Source organism: Sarcophilus harrisii, chromosome 2 (assembly GCF_902635505.1).
Source record: "Sarcophilus harrisii chromosome 2, mSarHar1.11, whole genome shotgun sequence".
NCBI lineage: Eukaryota > Metazoa > Chordata > Mammalia > Dasyuromorphia > Dasyuridae > Sarcophilus > Sarcophilus harrisii.
The window spans coordinates 522,632,402-522,652,514 of record NC_045427.1 but is presented as its reverse complement, the minus strand read 5'-3'; the positions used below and the strand labels follow the sequence as shown (position 1 = coordinate 522,652,514).

Here is a 20,113-nt window from a genome sequence, read left to right as displayed (position 1 = left end):
TAAAAGTATGCTTTGATCTTCATTCAAACTTCATTGGTTCTTTCTATATAAGTGGATAGCATTTTTCATCATAAGTTCTTCAGAATTGTTTTAGATTGTTGTATTGTTAAGAAGAACTAAATCATTCACAGTTGATTTTTGTACATTATTACATCTGTAATTTTTCTTTTCTGTCATATTAGCCAACTGTATAGGCATGAAATGATACCTCAGAATTATTTTAATTTTCATTTTTCTAATCAATAGTAATTTAGACTATTTTTTATATGACTATCGATAGTTTTGATTTTGTTACATAAAAACTGTTCACATTCTTCAGCCATTTATCAATCAGAGAATGACTTGTAGTCTTACAAATTTGACTCAGTTCTCTATATTTTTGAGAAGTAAGGCCTTTTATCAGAGGAACTTGTAAAAAAAGTTTCCTTCTGTTTTCTGCTTTCCTTCTAATCTTGGCTGCATCGGTTTTGTCTGTATTTTAAAATCTTTTAAATTCAATGTCATAAAATTATACATTTTATATCTCATAACATTTATCCTATATCATAATGCTCCCTACCTCTTGTTTGTTCATAAATTCCTACTCCCTTCATTTACTTATGGTTTCATTATGTCTAAATTATGTAACCATTTTGACCTTATCTTGGTATATACTGTGACTAATGCAGTTTTTGAAAAACATTTCTATAACATCTTTATTACTCATTCTGATATGTATAATACAAGTTGAATTATTCAAGGAGTGTTGAATTGGATAATATGCAAATTGAATTATGCAATAAACATTGAACTGAATTGTATAATTGTTGTAAAAAGATAAAACAGTCCACGCATTATGGAACACACCCATCATCTCAAAAAGCTGTTTGATCACTTGAGCTTAGGAATTTTCATTTACAGTATGGCCAAAGCCAATCAGATCAGGCAATAAAATGAGGTCCCAAGAAGGAAAAGGAGTGGAAAGTTGCTAGGAAGAGTGAATTGAAAGACCATTGGTCAAAGGTTCTATGTATTATATACACATATAGATAAGATAGATAAATATATCTATATAGATATATCTATCTATATGTGTGTGTATGCATGTATATATATATATACATATATATATATATATATATGAACGCACACACACATACATAAAAAATGATATGAAAAGCTTGGTTTTTTTTTTATACATCCCACCACTATAGCATTAAATTATCATTGGTTGTCTTGAGTTCTCCAGACATATCTCCTAGGAATGCCCATATCAGTAGAATAGATTAGAAAAATAAATCCTAAAAGCAGACTTGTACACTAGGCTAGTATTTGACAAACCCAATATAACAAACAGATGGTTTGCCACATTAACTATTCTACACAAAATGTTGGGAAAACCAGAAAGAGGTTTAAGGGGAAATAAGTTTATCCCAAAATTTTATTCCATTTCAAATGTATATATAATCTAACTACAGAAATTCAAACCATTAAAAATGGGAACAGAATGGAAAGTTACATCCTTCAATTGTGAATAGGAATGAATAATTTATAACCAGACACAACTGAGTTTTTTTATGACGGTAGTGTGAGCCCCACCTCTGTCCTGTTGTGACATGCAAGTTGGTCATGGATTAGTTCTGCCGTGCCTTCTTTTTACTGAGCTATGTCAGTGAGACTCTGAACTCAGAAAAAAAGTGATTAAGTTTGAGATTTCAAATTACATAAAATGAAATAGTTTTAACCTAGAATCTGTGAACTTGTTAATATTTTGATGACTGCAATTCAATATAATTAGATTTCCTTTGGAGTCCTATATATTTTGTTTTATGTTTTTAAAAACATTATTCTAAGAAGGGGACCACTGGCTTTACCAGACTACCAAAGGGGTCCATGACACAAAAATGTTAAGAACTGCTGACCTATATTTTTAGAAAAAGCTACAATTACATCTCTCAGTTGCTCTTCATACTCAGTTTCTCTTTTGGATTAAGTGAATAATAATTGTATAGGATTACAAAGGAAACTAGTTATATTGAAATAGTTATAAAAAATTGTAAGCCAATAATTTCACAGACTTCAGGTTAAGATTATTCTTTTCCATTGGGCCAGTGATCTTATCTGTGTAGATATTCATACTACCAGTAGACAAAACAATTCATTCACACTTTTTCAACCTATGCAATTCTTGGTGATGTTCTTACATAAATCCTTACATGAACGAGCTATCTTAGAGCATAGGAGACCTTCTCCTGAGTCTTTTACTATTTAGTGGATATCAGTGCAAGACTTAAGCTGAAAATTTTGCTCTCTGTTATAAAGGGGAAAAAAATTCTTAATAAGAGACCTCCACCTTAAAAGGAAAGTCATTTATTTAAGGTCAGCAGGGACTTTGTCACTTTCTATCATTCATAAGCATATATATAAGCAGTGACATCTGTGGTGACTTCTTCAGGTTCTCGAAAGAGGATATTAGAAACTTCATTTTACTTATTAATGATTACTTCATGTTCTGGTATTGCAGACAGGATAACCAGGCTCTGTTTATCTATCTAACTGAAAGTGCAAAGATCACTGCTGTATAGATTAAACAGTAAATATCCTCCCTTCCAGATCAAGACCACAGTGTTTGGAGTGAGGAATCTTTAATACAATGAATTATGTCCATACCATCATCATGATGGCTTATCTTGTTTCTCTGTCTATTTCTTCCTCATCAGGATGGTCAGAAGGTGAGCTGTTTTTTTGGTGTTGTTGTAGTTTTTAATAAGTGGGGGTTATGTAATTGTTTTTCAGTTGTGTTCATTGAGCTGCCAACATTCATAAAAGGAACTGATATAGGGTAGGGCCGAGTCTGGGAATAATATGTTAATAAGGTCCTAGAAAGAGTTATGGGACATATGAAATGTAAGGGATTCAGTGGGAATAATAGAAGGAGGACAAAAGGATGAAACTAATTCCACCTGGAGCTTAGGCATCCCAAGGTAAGTCAGTGACCTAAAATGTCTCTGTGTGTTTACTGCCTTGCTTCTATAAATAAAGGATAAAAGGGAATCAATGAAGTTCAAGGCCTTGTTTTTTTCTCCCCTTTCTCTAAGAATTGTTCATCTCTGTCCTTTTCTCTCTTGAGTAGCCTCTTATACTAGATACTTCCTGTCCCTTCCATTTAGAAATAAGATCATTTCTCTCTCCTCTGCCTCCTCACTGTTTAAACTGCAAAGGAATCCTTGGGACCCTGCTTTGAGATGGCCTAGGTTGTCATACATTTTAAATTTCTATGGGTCTGTTATTGCTGTTTAGTTGATTAATTATGTCTGACTCTTTTTGACTCCATTTGGGATTTTCTTGGCAAAGATATTAGAGTGATTTGGTACTTCTTCCTCTAGTTCATTTTACAGATGATAAAGCTGAGCCAAACAGTGTTGTGATTTGTCCAGGGTGACCCTGCTAGTAAATGTCTGAGGCTGGATTTTAAACTCCAGTCCCCCTAATTCCAGGCCCAGTGCTTTATACACTGCACCATCTACCTGTCCTGCATCTATGGGTCTAGTGAGCCTTTATGATGATAGGATGATTACAATTTCCGGAGTACCATTGCTATCAATGGTTAAGCTGAAATTTCCTCCATTAAAATTTTTCCCAATGCTGCATATCTCAATTCTACCACATATATCCATAGGACGTCAGACGAGTCTGAATTTCTCTGAATCTCAGTTTTCTCACTGTTAAATACAGAAGTTGGACAGATTCAGAATTTAAGGTCTTTTAAAGCTCAAAAGCTATAATCCTATAAACTAGTTCCTGACTTTTCTAAATAAATAAAAGGCACAGTTTTAAGGAGTTACAGACAAGTGTATCCAGAATATGCAATTGTCATTAGCCATATCTGTCCTCCCTCCAAGTATGTCATCTCCTTATTTTCCAGCTTAGGGATGTTTGTCCTAGTGTTTGATAGCTGCTCAGAGGCAGGAAGGATTTAGGATTAATTTGTCTCTGTATACTAAATCCATCTTTTCCTCAATCCATCCTCCACATAATTGCCAAAATGTTATTTCTGAAACAAGGGCTGTCTATGTCACTCCAAGGATTTTACTGGCCCCCCTATTGCCATCAGGATAAATCACAAACTTTTCTGTTTGACATTTAAAGCCCTTCCCGATCTGGATCCAACTTATCTTTCCAGAATGATCATACATTACTTTAAGACATTCCCAACTTTCTGTTCCTGTGATATAACTATACTACTATAATATACACTACCAGTCTTTATTCCTTTGTACAGGTTGTTTCCCAAACATGTCTACAATACTTTCCTGCCTTCTCTCTTCCTCTTGGAATCCCAAGTTTCCTTTAAAATTTGATTCAAATACCAGTTCTTATAAAAGGCCTTTCTTTGATTTATCCAGTTATGTGTATATGTGCATATACGCACATACTATGAATATTGTATTGACTTAACCAGGTATATGTCAACTGGGTACGTGCCATTTCTTCCATAAGAATGGAAGTTTCTTGAAGGCAGGGACTTTTTTTTGGACTATTTTCATTTTTGTTTTTTCATCTCTAAAATTAAATGCTTATTTATTGAATTGAACTATCAATCAAGTTTGCTATCTGCTACATATTATATTCTGGTATTTGATATTAAACACCAGGTTAAAATTGATTATTTTATAAAATTCAAGTCAATTTGCTTCAGTATGTCCCTCTTTGATGAAGGAGTAAGGAGACTGCTATAAAGAAAACTTGTAGTTTATTTAAATAAAATGAAAAAGGTCACTGGGACAAGAGAAGCTTTGGAATTCTTTCTCTATTCCAGTTATGGTCAGTAATGGGAGAACTTCATGTTTAGCAAACATACCCCTTCCAGTATGTTAGAGATTTAATCTCAACTCTGTTTTTCTTTTCTTTTCTTTTTTTTTTTTTTGATTTACTTTATGACCTGAGGAGATCCCATCTCTTTAGTGATTCACTAGATGTTGAAGAGCAGAGGACAACTGCCAAAGATAGAACATTATATTTAGTAAGCAAAGAACAGAAGTGAGGATAACACTCCAAAGGAAGGAAATTATCCTTGTTGAGGCTTCCTAGGAATCTATTTGGTTTTTAGTGTACCCACTAAGGTATTTTAGATACCTTACTTTACAACTCTAGATAACCAGGCCTTTTATTCTTACTATACAGGCAGAAGGAATTTTTTGTTCCATGTAAATGAAATGAAATATAATAAAGAAAAGAGTTTTGTGCCTTTATACAAATTATTTTGCTTCTCTTGACTTGAGTTTTCTTAGATGTGAGATGACAAAGTTAGATAAAGTGATTTTTAAGCTTCCTCCAGGTATTATTGTTCTGAAGTAATGATGAGCAGGATGCTCTCAGAAAAACCTGAAAAGTCCTCCATGAGCTCAAGCAAAATGAAATGAACTGGCATTATCAACTGTAAATGACTTCACTATTATCAGCAATACAATGCTATTCTGAAGGATCTGTGATGAAAAATGCTGTCTATCATCTCCAAAGAACTGATTGTGTCTGAATACAGACTGAAGCATACTTTTTTTTAAACTTTTTTTAGGGTACTTTTTTCTTTTTGGGGGGTATGGGGGAGAAGATCTAGGTTTTCTTTCACAACATGACTTTTATGGAAATGTTTTATATAATTTCTCAATGGGTAGGTAGTGTAGGGAGGAAGGCAGAGAATCTGAAACTCAAAGTCTTAAAAACAAATGTAAAAATGTTTTATATGTAACTGGGGAAAATAAAAATATTAAAACATGAAAAAACTTTCCTCCTGAAGAACTACCATCTGTTTTAATGCTTTGCCCTATGAATCATGGGACCTTTATATTTGACTGGCACTTGAAACCTCCTATATGTGTTGTATTCATATTTAGACTCTGACCACCTAAAAAGATATAGTACTTTGCATGTGATAAGTGCTTAAATTTTTTTTTTCATGCACTCATTCTGACATTATTGTCCAATTATCTCTAATTTGTTGCATTCTAAATGGTTAAGTAAGTAGAAGAGACCTTATGTGGTTTTTTTCCCCAATAATTAAAACAAAAGCTATTCCAATTAACGAATCATTTTTAGTCCTGAAGAATAATTTCTCCCTCTCCTCTTATCCCATTGTTTCTTTTTTATTTTAAAAAATATGCTTTATTCCTCCCCAATTACAGGTAAAGACAACTTTAAACATTCCTTTTTTAAATTGTGAGTTCCAAAATTTCTTCCTCCTTGCCTCTCTCCCTCACCTCACCCTTCTTTGAGACAGTAAGCAGTATAGGTTGTACATGTTCAAGCAAGTAAAACACATTACCATATTAGTCATGTGAAAGAAAGCACAGACCCAAAGGGGAATATCCATGAAATACAGAAAGTGAAAAATAGTATGATTCAATCTACATTCAGATGCCATCAGTTTTTTCCTCTGGAGTATATAGCATAATTCATTATGAGTGCTTTGAAATAGTCTTGGATCTTTATATTGCCAAGTCATTCACAGTTGGTCATCATATAGTATTGTTATAACTGTGTACAGTGTTCTCCTGATTCTGCTCACTTGACTTTGTATGTGTTTATATAAGTCTTTCCAGGTGTTTGTAAAGTCAATCTATTTATTTTTTCTTATAGCATAATAGTATTCCATTACAATCATATGTTACAACTTGTTCAACTACTCCCCAGTTGATGGGCATCCCTTCAATTTTTGATTCTTTGCCACTTCAAAAAGAGCTACTAGATATGTTTTTGTACAAATATATAGTTTTCCCTTTTTTAAAAAAAATCTCTTTGGGATAGAGATTTAGTAATTACTGAGGCAAAGGGTTTGCATAGTTTTAAAGCCCTTTGGGTATAAATCCAAATTGCCCTCCTGAACATTTGGATCAGTTCAAGACTCTACCAACATTAGTGTTCCAATTTTTCTACATCCCCTTCAACATTTAATATTTTCCTTTTTTGTCATATTAGACAATCTATAGATATGAGGTGGTACTGCAAGAATTGTTTTAATTTTTATTTCTCCAACCAATAATGATTTAGAGCATTTTTTTTATGAATGGAGATAACTTAGATTTCTTCATTTGAAAATTGCCAATTCATATCCTTTGACCATTTATCGATTGGGAAATGACTTGGACCTACCAACACAGTTGCCTAGAGATAATCTGTGGAACAAAATATCATACATACTTGCATTTGTTTATAGAGTTTATTGCTTTCTATTAGTGTTCCTATACTTCACATTATCATCTGGGCACTGGGGTGGAGAATTGAAGTAGTGATAACTCCAGAAGAGGATGCTGCATCACCCATAAGATTACATTGCCAAAAGATATCCTGTTTTGTTCTAGCAGCTTCACAAGAGCAATTTATTTCCCCAATGAACATGATAATCCTTGGTGAACTATCTTGAAAATACATTTTGTACTTAGATTTTTAATGCTTAAAGGTCAGAGTGATCAGTTATAGAGTAGTATCAATGATTAGCTCAGAAGATTCAGTCTTGGCAATTGGAAGCTGATTGAGGAACCTAATTTCTTCCTTATCCTAAATATGATTTTGAAGTATAGCAACTGATACACACAAAAAAGTTGTTTTATATTGGGAATGTCCAGATATTTTGCTACTGAAACTTAAACCAAAGCAAATGTTGCTGAAATTTCCTAATCTTTTGAAGAGATTTCAGTAGCCTCTGATTTCAATAGAAAAGTCCTACAGTTAATAAAAGAAGATTTAGTTAGCCATAACAAAGGAAGGAAATTCAGAGTAGGGAAAGGATATTCACTGAGAATACTGCATTAATGTAGCTCAGTGATTATCTGGTAATGATCATGCCACTCTCCTGCATGGTCAGAATCCTGAGGAAGAAATAAGGTGATTATTCACACCCTGGCTTCTCTACTTAGGAGACTAGGAAGCTACATCAATGGCCAAAGTCATTAGCCCTATGGCCAATTATATCTAGAGGACAGATTATATACTTTTAAAAAGTGAGCTTTTATTTATGTCTTCTGTTTTTCACATTATCATAGTTATTCTAAATATCCTTTTCTTCCCTATCACAGAGAATTGTCCCATATAACAAATAGTATTTTTTAGAGAAGAAAAATCAGCACAACTGATCAATACATTTTAAAAAGTCTGAAAATTTGTGCAAAATTTGTGCTTAACATCTGTAGATTGTCTATCTCCATGAAGGAGTAGTTTGGGTTGTCCTCTCATAAATTTTCATTTGAGTCCTGCTGAAACTTTATAATTTTGTTACTTTATTTTGGATTTTTTGGTGTATAGTGTTCTTTCCATTTATATTGTTTCAGCTCTCTATATTTGTATTGTTTTGGGCTCTGATTATTCATCTATATTAGCATATATATATGTATTTATATATGTCATATATATCAATATGCTATATGTCAGTATATATAGTGTATATAAATATATGAAATATTTTCCCAAGCTTTTCTGTTTTCATCATATATAATTTTTATATAATAGTAGTGTAACAGTATAACAGTAACACATAAATGTACCATATTTTGTTAAGCCATTTTCCAATTGATAGGTATCTACTTTGTTTTCAATTCTTAACTATTACAAAAAGTGTTGCTATAAATATGTTAGAATATATGAGGACTTTCTTCTTATCAGTGACCTAGTTGAGGCACAAGTTCATTAATGGATTTTCTGTTTCAAAGGGTAGGGTCATATTAGTTACTTTATTTTCATAATTTCGAATTGCTTTCCAAAATGGTTGTACTATTTCACAACTTCACCAGTAATTTATCAGTGTGCCTTTCATTCCACAACCCCTCAAAAATTGGCTATTACCATTTTTGTCATTTTTGCCAGTTTTCAGAGTTTAAGGTAAGACCTGAGGGATCTTCCTTGATGTGCATTTCTCTGATTGTTAGTAATTTAAAGCATTTGTTTATGCAATTCTTTTTTTGCATACTGTTTATATTCTTTGAATATTGAAGTAATAACTGACAGACAGATAGACAGGCAAGTATGTCTATGCAGAAACTTTTTAGTTTCAAGTAATCAAAATTATCTATTTTATCCTTTGTAATTGCCTGCATCTCTTATTTGGTTGAGAAAACATTTTCAAAGGGATGTGGGAAAACTGGGACACTAATACACTGCTCGTGGAATCTTAAAGTAATCCAACCTTTCCTGAGAGCTGTTTGGAACTATGCCCGAAGGTTATAAAACTGTGCATACTCTTTGATCCAGCAACACCACTGCTAAGCCTATATCGCAAAGACATCCCAAAAAAAGGGTAAGAACTTTTTTGTGTACAAAAATATTTATAACAGCTCTTTTTGTGGTGGCTAAGAAGTGGATATCAAAAGGATGACCTCAGTTGAGAAATTGCTAAACAAGCTGTGGTATATGATTTTTAAAAAAATTTTCAAGTATTTGTTTTTTCATTTATATGTAAAGACAGTTTTCAATATTCATTTTTGTAAGATGTCTAAGGTCCAAGTTTTTTTCTTCCTTTCTTACTTCATCCTTCCCTAAGACAGCAAGCAATCTGATATAGGTTATACATGTACAATCATTTTAAACATATTTCCATATTAGTCATGTTGTGAAAGAAAAATCAAAACAAAAGGGAAAACCTCAACAAAAAAAAGCAAACAAAAAAAGGTGAAAATAGTATGCTTTGATTCACATTCAGTCTCCATAGTTCTCTCTCTGGATGCAGATGGCATTTTTTATCCCAAGTCTATTGGAATTATCTTGGATCTCTGTATTGTTGAAAGCTAAGTCTATCATAGTTGATCATCGCATAATCTTGCTGTTACTGTATACAGTGTTCTCCTGGTTCTGTTCACTTCACTCAGTATTACTTCATGCCAGTCTTTTCAGGCTTTTCTGAAATCAGCCGGATCATCATTTCTTATAGAACAATAATATTACGTTACAATCATATATCACAACTTGTTCAGCCATTCCCCAATTAATGGGCATCCACTCAATTTCCAATTTCTTGCCATGTGGTATATGACAAGCAGAATGATTTCAGAAAAACCTGAAAAGATTTACATGAAATGATGCATGTGAAGTGAACAGAACCAGGAGAACATTGTATATGCTAACCACAATACTATTCAGTGAAGAATTATACAATGATCCAAGACAATACCAAAGCATTAGTGATGAAGCATACTATCTGCCTCTAGAGAAAGAACTGATATTGACTGAATACAAACTGAAACATACTGTTTTTCACTTTCTTTCATTTCTTTTCTTTTACTTGAGACTTTTAGTAAAAAATGAGTAATTTGAATTTTTAAAATGTTTTATATAATTGCACTTGTACAGCTTATATATGATTGCTTACCATATCAGGAATGGGTAATAGGGAGAAAAGGAGGTACAGATTTTGAAACTCAAAACTTTAACAAAAATGTTTTAAAATAAAAAAAAAATAAGAATGTGTTTCCTACCTAGAGCTGGGAGAGCTACATGTTTTTCCTTCTAAGATTTATAGTATAATCTTTCATATTAATGTTGCATAAATATTTAGAACACAGTTTGGAATGTGACATTGGTCCAAGCCTAATTTTTGGCAGATTGCTTTCCAGTTTTCTCAACAGTTTTTAATCAAATAAGGAGATTTTTTCCCTAGGTAATTTGTCTTTTTCACTTTATCAAACAATGGACTATGAAGTTCTATTGTTTCTGAATCTCTTTTGTCTAGTCTGTTCCAAGACCTATTTTTAAATTAATATTGGATGATTTTGATGACAACTACGTTAAAATATTGTCCATTGTCCTAAACCTGGCAAGCATGACATTATGAAATTGATGAACAATACTGAGCAACCAAATTTTGACATATTTTTCCATAAGTCTTCACAACTGACAGTATCAGAGGCCTTGAGCAGATCCTCTGTGCTTGCTCCCACACTTTTTAGCATAACGTTTTCAGCCATGTTGTCAAATGTCTTCAATGAGGATGAACATGTTATCAAGATCAGCTACCACACTGCTTGTAAATTCTTCAACTTGAAAAGGCTACAAGCCAAAAATAAAATGGAGGGAGTGTTGGTGCATGATTTTTTTGGTTTGCAGATGATTGTGCACTCAATGAAGCCTCTGAAGCCTAGATGCAACAAAGGCTGGATTGATTCTCTGCTGCTTATGCCAATTTTGGCCTAACAATTAAAACCAAGAAAACACATGTACTCCATCAGCCAGCATCACATCATCCGTCATCATTTACAGCAAATGGAGAAGCTTTAAATGTTGTGCATAAACTCACCTACCTTAGCAATATACTTTACAACGATATCAGTGTTTGGGAGGTTCTGAAGGAAAGTGTGGGAGAGAAGTGTTAGTCTGACTACCAAACTGAAGCCCTACAGAGCTGTTGTGCTAACCTCACTGTTGTACATTTGTGAAACCTGGATAATATAAAAGTGCCATGCCAGGAAACTTAATTTCTTCCATTTGAATTGTCTTAGGAAGATTCTGAAGATGACCTAGCAAGGTAAGATACCAGACACATCTTAAAATTCATCTGCCAAGCGTTCAAACTCTACTGCAGAAAGCACGATTCTTTTGTGCTGTTCACATTGTTCAAATACACTCGTCAAAAAGATTTTTTAATGAACTCACACAAAACAAGTGTTCATGAGATGATCAGAAAAAGAAATACAAGGACGTTCTCTCTTAAGAGCTTTTAAATTGATTGCACAATATAGGAGACACCGACATAGGACTCAATGTATCCTCTTCAGAGAAGTTGCTGTGTTCTATGAGCAAAGCAGAATTGAAGCAACACACAAGAAACTTGAGATGGCAAAGTTAGAGAATCTACTCCAAATGTTCCTATGGACTCTTTGTGCCTTACCTGTGGCAGAGCATTCTGAGCTCATATTGGTCTGAACAACCATGGTCAGACATACTGGAACTTGATCCTAGCAGAGTAATATCATCTTGGTCTTTTTCAAGAACAAAGAACAACTATCCAACTTTAAAATATAGTTTAGGATTGGGAAGTCTTATACCCCCTTCATCTCTAATTCTAAATCTTTCATTTTTCCAAATGAATTTTTTATTATTTCACAAAGTTCTATGAAGTATCCTCTCACCTTGGCAATTTGATTGGTACAGCATTAAAAGTATAAATTAATTTTGGTAGCATTATCATTTTTATTATATCAGTACAGTCTAGCAATGAGCACTAAATTTTTATCCAGCTATTTAAATTGTTCTTTTTTTTTTCTTCCAGAACTCTATAATTTAATTTATATAAATCTGTATTTTGATAGGTTGGTTTCCAAATATTTTATGCATTTTCTAGTCATTTGGAATAGGGTTTTTCTTTCTGTTATTGTTTCTTTTGTTTTGTTATTATTACAGAGAAACGTAATTGATTTTTGAGGATTCATTTTGTAGCCTTCAACTTTGCTGAAGCTATTGTAGTTTATATACTTTTTAAGGAAAGATTAACCTAGTCTTCTTGCAGCAGAAAAAGACATTGGTCCTATAACAAAAGATCTCTGCTTTCAAGGACTTTATAATAAGGTTGGAAAGACATGATATATACCTTTTAAAAACTAGTAAGATAAACAAGGTAGGATATAATATTTGATATTCATCACATTGTTAAGACCAAATGAAATAATAGTAGTTGTGTGTGTGTGTGTGTGTGTGTGTGTGTGTGTGATTAACATACAAAGTATATTCATCTCCTCCTGATGGAGGTCACATTGACAGCCCTTCTCTATGTTAAAGTTTGATAACCTTTTAAAATAAACATTTCCAGTTAGGTATTTATAAAGAAGAAAGGGTCTTGTAGAACCTAGAGAATGGCTAATTTCAAAGCAGTTTCTAAAATAGCAAACAAAAATAGTGAGAACCATACTGAGAGAAATAAGACAACATCAGTCTAATTAAATCAACTTAATATTTTGGGCACAGTTTATGGGGCAACCCCTTACCCCAATCCTATTTCTCTTCTAAAGTGCCTTTGATAGGAAGATGTACAGCCCACGAAAGCCTAAGGAAGGACATTAGGTAGTAAATGACTGAATATGGATTAGATGGAACAGTGAACTTGTATAGCATATTCATCAAGTTCTACTTCCTTGAGATGTCATAAGAAGAAGGCTTCCCCCAAATTTTCTATTTATTCTTCACAAATAATAAAACTCTTCAGCTCTCAACTCTCTCTTCTCAACTTTGATTTTTAACGTCTGTTAGCTCCTTAGAATTTTCAGCTGTTCCTTATGTTTGTTGATGTTCTTCTCCATTCTGCCAGCTTACTTTGAAGAAACCAGAATGGTTTGCAATATACATGTTGGGAAAAATTTGCTTCCCACCTGCTTTTTTGCAGTGACTATCAATGTTCCAACACTATGAAAGATGAAATCTGTACACCAATGACTGTACCTACCAGCAACAATGCAGATATATATACTTTTCAGCAGAGGGTCTGGAATCCTGTCTAAACAGTTTGTACCATCACAATTTCTTTTTAGCATATTCAGCCAGCTTCATTCAAGAAGTCAAAATTCTGATTAAAGCTTACTTGGGTTGAAGTAGACAAGTAATTAAGTTTATCTCTTGAAGATACGATTCCAGGGTTTCTAGTGGAACATTTTACAAACTTTACAACACTATATTACTTGGGGGAGGGTTGTATATTACTGGGGAAATAAATTATTTTTATTTCCCACTTAAGGCCATTCCTGACTATCTCCCCCTGCATTACCAAAGTAACTTTGTATTTATTTACTTATATATGTATATGTCATTTTCTCCAAAAGCATGTAAGCTCCTTTAAGGCAGTGATTATTTTGGTTTTGGTTTTGTTGTACAGTGCCTGGACATATAATAATCATTTGATAAGTGTTTGTTGATGGATTGATTTGATTTAAAAGTTCACCTTGCCTCACTCTAGGTGTTGTGAATCTGTAAGAATTCACAAATCTGCTGATTTACCACCCATAGTTTGGATCCTACATTTTACATATAAGACAAGGTTTAGGCCCTTGAAAAATAACAATTTCCTTGGACAGGTAGAGGAAAATGGTCTGGACCTTTGATTTCATTGGTATTAGTAACTCTTATATGAGAGAATGGCAAAATTATATGTCACTGTGGATAGAGAAAGTTAAAAAGTACCTTCAAATTTAAAAAATACATATTAACTTATTTCAAGTTAGATGCTTACATATTGTGTCCCTCCTAAGGTCACATATATTAGAATGCAAGCTCTTTGAAGATAGACTGTCTTTGCCTTTCTTTATATCCATCAGCACTTAGCAAAGTACCTGACACATCTAATCTAATAAATGCTAATTGATTGATTAGGAAGGTGCATAGATCTTTAGATCATTATGATACTATTTCAGACAATTAAGCATTTATCAAGCACTTTACACTAGGTACTATTCTTAAGGTAGTGGCTCAATGAAAAGCCAAAGTAGTTCCTATCCTCAAGGATTTTACATTTCTAATAAGGGAGGTATACAGATAACTAGGTATAGAACAGATATATTTGGAGTAAATATGAGTTCATCTGAGAGAGAAAGGCACTAGAGCAACTAATGAAGAACAGGAAATGACTTTTGCAAAATGTATGATTTGAGCTGAGTCCTGAAGGAAATCCTTGAAAGAGGGAATGTGGGAAAACTGGGACACTAATGCATTGTTGGCAGAATTGTGAAATGATCCAGCCATTCTGGAGAGCAATATGGAACTATGCCCAAAGGGCTAGCAAACTATGCATACCTTTTGATCCAGCCATGTTCTCTACTGAGTCTGTATCTCAAAGAGATCATAAAAGAGGAAAAATGACTCACATATGCAAAAATGTTTATAGCAGACCTTTTTGTAGTGACTAGTACCTGGAAATTGAGTAGATGCCCATCAGTTGTGGAATGGCTAAATATATGGTGTATGAGTATTATGGAATATATTGGTTGAATAAGCAGGCTAATTGTTTTGATGATACTTAGTATGGGGATTAGAGGTGTTGGAGTACCTTGTGGCAGGAAGTGAGCAATGAGCCTTTTGGTTTATTGCGAAAGCCTAGTACCACTGTTCCCATTCAAAGGGGGATAGCTATACTGATATTTATTGAAAGTTGTGTAGTAGGAGTAAATGAGTAAGGGAGGAGTCCAAGAAGGTTTGTGGTTGCAATAAATAGGATTAGGGTTGTACCTGTCATTAGAACCTATGAAACACTAACTGAATACATAGGTAACAAGTGATCTAGTTAGTAACTCATGAAGCTCACCACCTAACTGAAGGAAAAAGAACCCATTGGTTGCTTCACAAATTTTGTTTTTTTAAGTCTTATTTTATAGCTTTGTTTATTTCTTTTTTATTTTAATAATAGCTTTTTATTTTCAAAACATATACAAAGATAGTTTTCAACATTTACATTTTCAGAGCTTCACAAATTTCTAATAAGGACTTTTGGTATCTAAATGTGGGGTGGACAGTGAGACCATAATCTTTTTCTTTTTTTTAAATTATAGCTTTTTATTTACAAAACATATGCATGGGTAATTTTTTAACAATAATCTTTGCTAAACCTTGTGTTCCAACTTTTCCCCTCTTTCCCCCCATTCCCTCCCCTAAATGGCAGGTAATCTAATACATGTTAAATATATTAAAGTATATGTTAAGTCCAATGTATGTATACATATTTATATAGTTATCTTGCTGCACAAGAAAAATCGGATCTAGAAAGAAAGAAAAAAATCTGCAAAGGAAAACAAAAATGCAAGCAAAAAATAACAGGAAGAGTAGAAATGCTATGTTGTGGTCCACACATAGTTCTCTCTCTGGGAGTAGTTGATTCTCTTCATTAGTGAACAATTGGAACTGATTTGGATCATCTCATTGTTGAAGAGAGCCATGTCCATCAGAATTGATCATTATATAGTCTTGTTGTTACTGTGTATAATAATCTCCTGGTTCTGCTCATTTCACTCAGCATCCGTTCATGTAAGTCTCTCCAGGCCTCTCTGAAATCATCCTGCTGGTCATTTCTTACAGAAAAATAATATTCCATAACATTCATATACCACAATTTATTCAGCCATTCTCCAATTAATGGGCATCCATTCATTTTCCAGTTTCTAGCTACTACAAAAAGGGCTGCCATAAACATTTTGGCACATGTGGGTCCCTTTCCCTTTTTTAGTATCTCTTTGGGGTATAAGCCCAGTAGAAACACTGCTGGATCAAAAGGTATGCACAGTTTGATAACTTTTTGAGTTCCAAATTGCTCTCCAGAATGGTTGGTTCCGTTCACAATTCCACCAACAATGTATCAGTGTCCCAGTTTTCCCACATCCCCTCCAACATTTGTTATTATCTTTTCCTGTCATCTTAGCCAATCTGAGAGGTGTGTGGTAGTTATCTCAGAGTTGTCTTAATTTTCATTTCTTTGATCAATAATGATTTGGAGCACCTTTTCATATGACTAGAGATAGTTTCAATTTTTTCATCTGAAAATCATCTGTTCATAAACTTTGACCATTTATCAATTGGAAAATGGCTTGATTTCTTATAAATTTGAGTCAATTCTTTATATATTTTGGAAATGAAGCCTTTATCAGAACCTTTGAATGTAAAAATGTTTTCTCAGTTTGTTGCTTCCCTTCTAATCTTGTCTGTATTAGTTTTGTTTGTACAAAAACTTTTTAATTAAATAGGATCAACATTTTCTATTTTGTGATCAATAATGATCTCTAGTTCTTCTTTGGTCACAAATTCCTGCCTCCTCCACAGGTCTGAAAGGTAAACTATCCTATGTTCTTCTAATTTATTTATAATCTCATTCTTTTTGTCTAGATCATGAACCCATTTTAACATTATTTTGGTATACAGTGTTAAGAGTGGGTCAATGCCTAATTTCTGACATACTAGTTTCCAATTTCCCCAGCACTTTCTGTCAAATAGTGAGTTCTTATTCCAAAAGCTGGGATCTTTGGATTTGTCAAACACCAGATTGCTATAGTTATTGACTATTTTGTCCTGTGAACCTAACCTATTCCACTGATCAATTAGACTATTTCTTAGCCAGTGCCAAATGGTATTGATGACCACTGTTTTATAATACAGTTTTAGATCTGGTACAGCTAGGCCACCTTCATTTGATTTTTTTTTTCATTAGTTCCCTTGAAATTCTTGGCCTTTTGTTCTTCCAGATGACTTTTGTTGTTATTTTTTCTATTTTGTTGTTATCTATTTCTTTCAGTAAAATAGTGTCTTGGGAGTTTGATTGGTGTAGCACTAAATAATTAGATTAGTTTAGATATTATTGTCATCCTTATTATATTCACTCACCCTATCCAAGGGCACTTAATACTTTTCCAATTGTTTAGATGTGACTTTATTTGTGTGGAAAGTGTTCTGTAATTTTGCTCATATAGTTCCTGATTTTCCCTTGGCAGATAGATTCCCAAATATTTTATACTATCAGCACTTATTTTAAATGGAATTTCTCTTTGTATCTCTTGCTGTTGGATTTTGTTGATTATGTATAAAAATGCTGATGATTTATGTGGATTTATTTTGCATCCTGCAACTTTGCTAAAATTGTGGATTATTTCTAGTAACTTTTTAGTAGATTCTCTAGCGTTCTCTAAGTATACCATCATATCATCTGCAAAGAGTGTTAATTTGGTTTCTTCATTATCTACTTGAGACCATAATCTTCTAAGCCTGAAGGATTCCTGGAAGTGTAATAATGATTGATTTCATGTTTCTGTGCCATTTTGGCCGTACATGGACTATGTTGTAAATAAGCTTGGAAAATTTATAACTCTCTCAGGTAGCTGACAGCAGAAATTGTGGTTCTTTGTACTGGACACAGGCTTAACTCAGTCTGCTCCAGGTTCAGTTTCAAATTTAATGTTTGGATGAGATGAGGCACATGTAGTTTACTTAGCCCCAAAATAAAAAGGATAGTCAACCAAGATACAGTGGTACTTAACTCAGATAGATGTATCTCCTCTCACTTACATATGGAAACACATCTTGCCAGCAGGGTAGAGTGAGGTGACTTGTGCAATCTTCGGTAATCTACCAAATCTGAAGGACCCAATTCGATATGGATAGGCTTTTTATGCCCTTAAGTAATCAGGAAACTATGTCATACAACTAAATCCTTCCAAGAAGCTGTATTGAAGGAAGTACTTCTTGAACCTTGCCCCACTACAGGCCAATCAAGTTTTGGCTTTGTAGACTTTTAGAGAAAACTTAGCTTAACACATATTAGAGGGGAGAGAAGGAAAGAGAACTCCAGTAAATATTGGTCCTATCATATATAGAATGATTTCAAGGAAGAACCAGGGAGTGAAATTATGGTTCATGAAAAAGGATATGTTTTGGGTAGACTGAATTATGTTATAAGAGAATTGCCTAGTAGGTTATAGAATGATCTAATTATCTTGATGGGAGGAAATTTAAGGTGGGAGAGGGAAAGAGACAGAGACAGAGAGACAGAGAATCAGGAAGACAGAAAGTCAGACAGACAGATTCAGAGAGAGACAGAGGAGAAAGTCAGAGAGACAGAAATGAGCTAGGATGGGCAAAGTATAGGAACCCATTAGAAAGTGACGTTCTTTTTCATGAGAGAGTCATGCAAATTTGAAGTGCAAAATATACAGCCTTGGTATGGTCATTATTGTGCCTGCTCCAAGCAGCTCCAATCTGAGTAGGTTTAAATGACTCTGAGAGGCTTCAAAGTCTATATTCTATAGTAAGGCCTTTCGGACTGGCTGATCCACTTTGGATCCACTGGCGGATCCACATCCCAATGTTCATGACAGGATCTTTGCCATGCTGATTATGGTGTCCCAGAACCTCGAAAGCTATAAAGTAAAGCCAAAAAAAAAAATCCAGTGGATATTTTTTGCTTTTTTATTGATCAATGGAAATATCTTGGGATGTTGCAGCAGGTTGAAGAGAGGCATTGTCAGAGCAGAAAATCAAGGAATAGAATAGCAGTGGTGTTCTACAAAACCAAGGCTCTACTTGCAGATACTTGATTGATGCAATGGTTTTCTACAGTGAGTGAATGAAGGAACAGAAAAGCACTTATTATGCACTTACTATGTTCAAAATACTGTTTTAAGGGCTAATGATGTAAATAGGAGCACAATGTAGTCCCTCATCTTAAGGAGTTCCCAGTCTAATGAGTGAGATGGCAACTGTATAGGATTGAAGAAGACAGCTAGATATGAATCCTTTAAACCTAAGGGCTCCCCCGATGATGATGGTTGTTTTTACGTTTCTATGCTACTTTGGCTACCAGAGTATATTGCAAGACAGTCTGGAATTCTCCCAGGTAGTCACTGACAACATAACTTCAGGGAAGATTCAGAGAGTGGAAAACATGGTTCATATAAAAATACATGTTTTTAAGACATTATGTTATTATTGTTTGTCTTATAGGAATTTATGCATATTTCTGATTATCCTTTTCAATGCTCCAGAAATTCTACTTCTTCTTTCTGAAATGGACACTTTTATGACTTGCCAGATGTCCAGTGATCATACAGATCTTAGAAAATAAGCCTAGACCAATACCAAGTGTCAGACAAGGTACAGGGAATAGATGAGAATATTAAAATAGACTGCTTCTCCCTTGTCCAGAAACTCTTAAAATATGAAATTTCATGAACATCTGAAAATCTTGGAGGAGTTAAAGAATTATACAAACCAAATGGCCTAACTCAGCATTCTACAAACTGCAATGAATAAAAAAAGGTGTCTTCCCTTTGTCATCTTTCTATATCTAAATCATATTGTATGTAAAGTAGATCATATCTAGTTTGGTGATCTCTCACTGGTCCAGTGAGGTGACTATGAAAGATAGAGGTTACAAATCACAAATACTAATAGATTTCAGGACTCTGCAAGAATAGCAGGAGCCCCACTTCTTACCCTTGCTCCGTTAAATAAAGATTCCAAGAGGAGAGCAGAGAATCGAAAGAACCATTACAAATAGTTTATTTTCAGAAACTATTTCAGAATTCAGTTAGACCTGCTCAATCAGTAGAGCTGGCCCACTAGAATTGCTATTGTAGGAACTAGGTTTATGGGATCATTGTAATGCTTATGTGGCAGAGATTATTGATCATATTTC

At 33.9% G+C, this 20,113-nt stretch overlaps 1 protein-coding gene across 1 annotated transcript in view; it reads left to right on the top strand.

The window, feature by feature from the left end:
• Positions 1–2,553: 2,553 nt before the first annotated feature.
• Positions 2,554–20,113, top strand: part of LOC105749518 (inter-alpha-trypsin inhibitor-like) — an 84,368-nt gene continuing 66,808 nt past the window's right edge. Inside the window, exon 1 of the mRNA XM_023497760.2 lies at positions 2,554–2,711. Coding sequence (XP_023353528.1) covers positions 2,633–2,711 — 79 coding nt within the window. The 5' untranslated portion in view covers positions 2,554–2,632. The remainder of the gene's footprint in view (positions 2,712–20,113) is intronic.